Below are 8557 nucleotides of genomic sequence, written 5' to 3' on the forward strand. Positions count from 1 at the left end.
AGAATATATAATTCAAACCCAAAGGGATTAGTTATGAAAATAACAACTGAGTTAGATTTTATTAACAGGAAAGAAAACATTTTAAAAGTAGAGGCCCATTATTTTTTTAAACAACATTGTTCCTTAGGATATCCTGCTAAATTGTTATGTGTGATAAGATTGGAGAGAAAAATACTTTGTCTTACAGAGGCATCAATCTTATGATAGTTATTGATAAGTGACTTAATTTTTAAACATTTTCTTCTTTTCCATTTCTGGCTTCTCATTTTGTTTTCTATTATTCTAATTGACTGTATGTTGTTATAATTATCAATATATTTATTATATAATTATTAAGATGTTAATAGGTAGTTTTTCTGGTCAAGATTATAATATGTGCTGCTCTATTTTTCTTTAGAAAACCACTGTAGTTTCAAATAACTGAATTAAAACACACATAATTCTCAACTTACAATGGCATTACATCCTGATAAAACCCATTGTAATTTGAAAATATTGTAAATTAAAAATGCATTTAGTACACCTAACCTACCAAACGTCATTGCTTAGCCTACCCTACCTGAAATGTGCTCACTTACATTAACCCACAGATAGGCAACATCACCTAACACAAAACTTATTTTATAATAAAGTGTTAAATATCTCACATATTGTTAACCCAGGGGGAAAAAAAGTCAAAATTCAAAACTCAAAGTATCAAAACTGCAATGGTTTTATACCACTGTAAAATAGAAAATTGCAAAGCTTTCATACTATTGTAAAATTGAAAATTGCAATGTTTTCATACCATTGCATATTGCTAACCCAGGAAAAAAAATAAAAATTCAAAGTATCAAAATTGTAATGGTTTTATTTTACTGTAAAATTGAAAATTGCAATGATTTCATTCCACTAACAACTTATCTAAAGAACTAGCGTAACTGCTAGACCCTACCCATGTGTAGTCCTCTAAAATATAGTAGTATTCTAGTTACTGCATCTTTTGAAAGTGCTTAATTTTTTTCCTAGGAAGATGCACCCTTTGCTGCATCTGATTTGCCATCAAAGATATTGAAAGTGCTGTCTTATAGTTGACTGAGCTATGATCTAATTTAATAAAAGGAAACAAAATAATTTAAGAATCCTTATAAAGTAGAGATTGTAAACCTAAGCAATTAATAACTTGCTCTGAAATTGTATTTATATGACTAATTCTTTTTCAGATATTAGATATTCATAAGTCTTTGAAATTAATAATTTTAAAACTATTAAAATTTCTAACTCCAAACTGATACGTTGTTACTCTTCAATCATAATAGTTGAGAAGCCATTTAAATAATTTTTTATTAATTATTATAAAAAGTATTAGAGAATGTGGAATTTTAGATTTGTGTGGTGCTACATTTGTCTCATTTAACCAATTTTTTTTTTGTAAATGAGGAAATTGAATAGAAAGAAGTTGTTCCACATCCAAAGCAGCTAATACTACCTGAACATTAAGTTATTTTTGTCATATTTGCCAGAGTATTCAAAAAAGTTGCATACTGTTTTAGTTATCCATAGCTGTGCAATAAGTTATACCGAAACTTAGTGGCTTAAACCAACAAACATTTATGATCCTACAGTTTCTGTGGATCAAGAATCTAGGTACAGCTTCCCGGGTGCTTCTGGTTTAAGGTCTCATGGGACTGCAATCAACCTGTTAGCCAGGGCTGCAGCCATAAATACTTTAACTGGGTAGGGAGAATCTACTTTCAAGTGAACTCATGAGGTTGGCCCTCAGTCCCTTGTCACATGTACGTCTCCACAGGACTGTCTCATGTCATGACAACTGGTTTGACCCATGGCATCAATGCAAAAGAAAGAGAGGGAGAGAAATGGAAGTCAGACATTTTATAACCAAATCTCTGTCTCTGAAGTGACATCTCATATTTGTTGTATTCTTTTTGTTAGGTCAAGAGAAAAGGGCCAGACAGGGCATGACTAACAGGATAAGAAATCATCACAGACTTTTCTTAGAAGCTACTTTGTGCCTACTACATGCCCGTAAAAAAAACTCATTAAGAACATGTCACAAAAAAGTTAAAATATTTGTTATGTAACTACTGTAAAAAAACTCAAAAATAATACAATTGGAATTTGGACTCTTGAGTAAATCATCATATTCTCCATATGTTATTCTTGCTGATTTTTGACTGTGTTTATTTAAGAGTGTGTCCTTGTACTTAAGAAATATACACTGAAGTCTTGGCCGGGCGCGGTGGCTCAAGCCTGTAATCCCAGCACTGTGGGAGGCCGAGACGGGCAGATCACGACGTCAGGAGATCGAGACCATCCTGGCTAACACAGTGAAACCCCGTCTCTACTAAAAAATACAAAAAACTAGCCGGGCGAGGTGGCGGGCGCCTGTAGTCCCAGCTACTCGGGAGGCTGAGGCAGGAGAATGGGGTAAACCCGGGAGGCGGAGCTTGCAGTGAGCTGAGATCCGGCCACTGCACTCCAGTCCAGGAGACAGAGCGAGACTCCGTCTCAAAAAAAAAGAAAAGACATATACACTGAAGTCTTAAGGCTTAACTGGGGAAGATGGTTCAAACATATGCACCCTCCCTCACATCAAACACACACAAAGAGAGAGAGAGAGAAAGAGAGAGAGAGAGAGAGAGAACAAGAGAGGGACAGAGGCAGAGAGGAAACTTAAAAAAAAACAAATGTGACAAAATGTAAACAATTGGCGAACTGAAGTTTTATTACTTTTCCAGATCTGACTATAACAAATGACCTTAACCTTGGTGCCTTAAAACAACAGAAGTTTATTCTCTCACAGTTCTGGAGACTAGAAGTCCAAAATGAAAGTGTCAGCAGAAGTGAGCTCCTTCCAAGGGCCATTTTTTTGTCTCTTTTAGCTTCTGGTGGTTGTCTCCATTCCTTGACTGTAGGTGAAACATTCTAATATCTGCGTAGTTTTCACTTTGCCTTTTCTCTTCTCTGTGTCTTCTCTTTTGTCTCTTTCAAACCTTTCTCTGCTTTTGTCTTAAAAGACACTTGCCATCGGATTTGGGGTCCATCCTAAACCAAGATGATCTCCTCATCTCAAGATCTTAACTTAATTCTGTGAAAGCCCTTTTTTAAAGTAAAATAACATTACTTGTCATTATGTGTCAGGAAGTATGCATAAACATATATTTTGTGGTCAGCCATTCACACATTACAAGAGTATGAAGGAATTCCTTGTACAATTCATGTAACTTTTCCGTAAGTATACAATTATTTTAAAGTAAAATATTTTTTAAGAAAACAAAAAAACAAGAAATTACATTGTCAAATGCTATACTAATCCAAAAACCATGACATCTGACTAGCCAACTTTCTCTTAAAAATAAGCCTAAAAATATTACAGATATATCAAGGTATTTTTTGAACTTGTATTTCATCATCATTCACTCTTTGAAGTCAGTGGAGTTTATGTGATGTCAAAACTCTCTTCTTCATCGACCTCTCAAACTTTTGCTTTAATCTTCTTAGAACATTTAGGAAATCAAAGGTCACTTTTATTTCAAAAGGTGAAACTAAGGTCTCAATATTACAATCTTTGTAGGAAGAGCTAAACGAAATCTTCTATGATGCTAATTGCCACAAGATAACAACTTTATCTCAGATAATACGGTGAAGAGACCCAAAGGTATTCTTGTTTTTTTTTTTTTTTTTGGTCTTCGATTAGTTTGTTTTCTTTTAAAAATTGTGTATTGACTTTAAGAAGCATTTTTCTCATTTCTTAAGCATTCTACCCCAGATTTGCTAATTGCTTATGTACATATTGAGTTAATGTATCCTTATGTAGTATCTTCACTATGTAAAATGATAAATGAAGGAATCCAATTAGATAAGTTTATAACAAATAGTAGCCTATTCTCATACAACTGGAACCACGAGGTCCAAGATGAGCATTCCGTTAAAACAGCTGCAGGAAAAAAATATGCTTAAAGGCATGCACACACACATGTACATATATATACGAAATTTTAATGCTATGTTTGGATAAATGGAATATCTAAAGAAATAATGAGGGAAGGAAAACTGTATTACTGGCTATAGGAGTTAGCTATTTAACAATTGGAATCAGTCACTCTAGGCTACATGAGCCTCTTGGGGCTTTCCGGTTGTGTTTTTAGCATTTGATCTCCAGTATCCAGCACATTGTTTATGTTAAATAAATACTGGCTACATAAATTTATGCATCATGAGTGATTTAATGATTTAATCCACACAACAGCCAAATATAGTCAAGCATAAATGCACTGAAGTTAAATCAAATAATCATGGGGATGATGAAACTTATAGCCCAAATGTGTACACATACATATGATTCTTTATTTTCTTGGACAGTCTTTAATAATTGTGGAATCACAGATTCTAAAGCTGAAAGCAACCTCAGGTGGTCATCTGGTTCTATGCTTTTCTTCAAGAGACAAGCAATTATTATCCCCATGATCTATTAAGCCACATTTTCTTTAGCATGTGACAGCTAAGGTGATGATGATCGAAAAATATTGCTCTCCATTCTTAAACAATTTCACATGCACATATATGTTTAACAAGTGCCTTTCCAGAGCTATTACGAGAAAACACTAGCAGCCTTGGTTTGGAAGAGTAATTTATGATAGCTAGGTAAATGGCGTCCAAGATCACCTTGCTCACATTACCCATGCAGCATCCCTGCCCCTTCACGGCCATCTTTCTTTAACCTTGGTGACAGGTGTGATTAAAAAGAAAAATAACATGAGTCCTACTTTAGTTTGCTCACTCTGTTTCTTATTCTAGTACTTGCTGCTTCAGATCATCTGTCTCAATAAGTTAACATAGGAGGGAGTAGAAGGAGAAACTGCGAAGTCGTGAGTGTGAGAGGAGTGCAGTTAATAGGAGGCCTTCTGGCCATTACTCCCCTCCCCACCTTTTGTTTCCTTTTGGTTTGTTAACTAGAAATGTGGCAAGGTGAGGGAGATGAATTTAACTTGTTCAGACATTAGTGATGGACAGGGAAGTGTGGCGGCTTCTACAATATTTCCTTCCCAGAGAGACGTAATTGGAAAACGTGTTGTGTGGTTAGGTAGTGTAATGAAAAATAAAAGAATGATTGAGGAGAACAGTGGAATCAAATTATAAGCATAAGGCAAGTGTGCTGAAGTTTTTAGCCACTTGCAAAATTGAGAGATACTATCGGGACTGTGCAAATACATTGCTCTGATTAATTTTCCTGGGGTGAAATATGAAAATATTTATAAAACTGAGGATCCTGCCATGAATAAAATTTTCTCTGATTATGATAAACTAAAATAAGCCATAACTTGTATCTATCTTACGTGAAACTTTAAAAATGGTTAAATAATAAAAAAACTAAATAAAAGGTTTTCACTGTGAGAGGCGAAAAGAATCTGTATTCATGTGTTGCTCTAGATGGCTTAAAATTTTGAAGATTATTCAATAAATAAAGACTAGTTTATTTTGAAGGGATTTTTAAACTTTATTCCCTGAATATTGTTATAGAAGTAGCATTTTATTACTCTTCCTTTATAAGGTTTTTTTTATGTATGAAAGCTGTAATTTTTCAATATGAAGGTAAAGGGTCTTCAAGTTCAAAAAAATTAGGTCTTTAATTTTAATGATAATGAATAATTCAGTTATAATTTAGAAATACATATTTGGATTCTAGTTTTTCTTTTTAGGTGTAAAGTGAAAGATTTTAACTTTGCATTCTTTTGTAAATTCCTTAAGAATAAATTTGAACAAATCATTGATATAAAGGAAGGGTTAATGGAGAAGGAAGCTTCCTAATATACAAAGCCCCTCTCTTACATGGAGCTCTAGAAATATTCTATTGTCAATCCAAACAGAACAAACTAAAATGAGATAATTGGGAAGGTGCCCATAAAGTCAGCCTGAATATATTATCACAACTATATATGAGATAATATTTGTTTTAAAAAGATTCCATGGCACTGTAAACTCAGTCTCATTAGAGACTGCATTTAAAAGGCTTATAAAGTTACTCATTAATGTTATCTTGTTGTATCTCCACAGCTTTTTCATTAAAGAAAATTCAGCAGAAAGCATTTTCTCCTGATAGCAGGAACCAATTTGCAATAAATGTTCTGGAAACCACTAGGGAAGCCATTACTGAGGTCTAATAAAAACAGACAAGCGTAACTTGTTCTATATTTTTGTTTCAATCACATACAGATGAGACCCCGCTTTCTACACCAACCGCAAGAGACAGCCTTGACAAACTCTCTCTAACTGGGCATGGACAACCACTGCCTCCGGGTTTTCCATCTCCTTTTCTGTTTCCTGATGGACTGTCTTCCATCGAGACCCTTCTGACTAACATACAGGTAGGCCTTTGTACAACCTGGAAGAAAGACATATGGAACACCCAGTTGTAGATTTTTTTTCCAAAATTTATACTGTTCCTACTTAATCCATTCATTAGACTGACTGAAACATGGTATTACACTCTTCAAGCAACTAATATTTTAAACCTGTTACACTAATCAAATTGACTTAGAAATACTCATATATATATATATATGTATATGTATATTAAGCTGTAATAAAAACTTTGATGAAAATGGCATAGGTCTTTAAAATTCATTCTGTCTAAAATGCTCTCTTTATTACCACCTAATGGGAGGAATTTAACTGTTTAAGTTTGTCTGATTTTACTAAACAACAGCACACTAGTTCTAATAAATATTTAGTTATTTTTAAACTTCTGGCCTTCTAGTGAGGAAATGATATGTTTAGTCATTTAAGATACGTCTAATTTAGAAGAATCCAAAAAAATGCCTTCTTTCATGAATAAGTTTGTTTCAGTTAATAGAATTTCTTCAAAGACTAGACTTCAAAAAGCCTTACCAAACTTTCCACGGATTTCCTATGTGGTCCTCAGGATGTATATTTTATGTACAGTACATTATGAATCAAAAATACTTACAGTTAACAATAACATAGAGTGTGCAGCCAAGATAATAAGAGTGTTTGGGATAGAAGAAAGCATAATTTTCTTGCCCACACATGAAGTGGTCATGTGGACCCCAGATGGATATATTTGTCCTCTACTTCTCCATATTTGGGTAGCTAGTGAGTAGTAGGCACAAGTTGCTGATAGTGTGCTGGTAAGCTCCTTTTTAAAGAAAACTTTTTACTCTAACATTCCATCCTCAGTGATATTTTTCTGTACACATATCCTATCATATTAAAGTTTCCCCCAGTGGAAATGTAATTAATTTTATTTACCTCTCCAAGGACATAACAGAAAGCCTTTAATGTAACATATCTTCTCATCTATTAATATGGCATTTTTTAATACTAATGTAATTCGAGTCTCCAGAACTGTATTCCACTTTAAGGTTTTATAACGCAGTAAATGAAAATCATCAATCCAGCCTATACTAAATCATGGCGAAATAGTTGATTATATAAAACAAAAGACTTTTTTTTTCTAAATTTCATCCATATTATTGTTTTCTATAAGATAGTGCTTTTAATGAATTTCTCCTATGTTAAGGCAAATGTTTTCAGAAAATATCCCTTAATATTTCTGAATTTAAGTTCTGAAAAGTAAAGGAATAATTCATTTTCTTATGTATAAAACTCAATATGAAGCGAAGGAAAAGCTATTTGCATGTATTGTCATTAACTGAAAGCTCTTTAACCAGGTCAGTGAGGATTTAATTTCAATTTCATCAGAGAAAACGTTTCTGGGTTTCATCAGTGTAAAACAGCATGCTCATCTGAAGAGCAGGTTTGACACATGTACTCTTGCATTGTATATGACCACTACATTTCAAAGTCAAATCCTATCAGTTTGGAGTATTCATTGACACTCTACGGACCAGAAATACTCAGATTAGCAATGTCATCCACATCACCTCAAACTATAATTATTTCAGAAGGAAGGAAAGAAAGAACAAAAGAAAAAAAGAAAAGAAGGAAAAGAAAACCTCCGGTTTTAAAATGTACAAATTTTAGAAAAATTATTCATTGTAGGTGGCTGTAGATTTAATATACTCTCCTTTTCCTACCATATGCTTTGAAGATATATTTTCATAAGAGTAGATAAAAGGACAATGATCAAGACAAACTAAATTATTTCTGTTCCCAAGTTATAAGGATCTGGGACTGATAAAGTTAGAACACCCACAATAAGAATGTTTTATTAAAAATAAATTAGGGGCCGAGTGCAGTGGCTCATGCCTGTAATCCCAGAACTTTGGGAAACCAAGGCAGGTGGATCACCTGAGATTAGGAGTTTGAGACCAGCCTGGCCAATATGATGAAACCCAGTCTCTACTAAAAAAAAAAAAAAAAAAAAAAAAAAAGAAAAAATTAGCTAGGTGTGGTGGTGGGCACCTGTAATCTCAGTTACTTGGGAGGCTGAGGCAGGAGAATTGCTGGAACCTGGGAGGCAGAGGTTGCAGTGAGCTGAGATTGTGCCACCACACTCCAGCCTGGGCATCAAGAGTGAAACTCCATCTTAGATAGATAGATAGATAGATAGATAGATAGATAGATAGATAGATAG

At 33.9% G+C, this 8557-nt stretch overlaps 1 protein-coding gene across 2 annotated transcripts in view; it reads left to right on the forward strand.

The window, feature by feature from the left end:
- Nucleotides 1-8557, forward strand: part of DACH1 (dachshund family transcription factor 1) — a 433898-nt gene that overhangs the window by 374152 nt on the left and 51189 nt on the right. For both annotated transcript variants that reach the window (XM_023186484.3, XM_023186494.3), the window contains one exon: nucleotides 6214-6365. In XM_023186484.3, the coding sequence (XP_023042252.1) occupies nucleotides 6214-6365 (152 nt within the window). The remainder of the gene's footprint in view (nucleotides 1-6213; nucleotides 6366-8557) is intronic.

Source organism: Piliocolobus tephrosceles, chromosome X (assembly GCF_002776525.5).
Source record: "Piliocolobus tephrosceles isolate RC106 chromosome X, ASM277652v3, whole genome shotgun sequence".
NCBI classification, from domain to species: Eukaryota; Metazoa; Chordata; class Mammalia; order Primates; family Cercopithecidae; genus Piliocolobus; species Piliocolobus tephrosceles.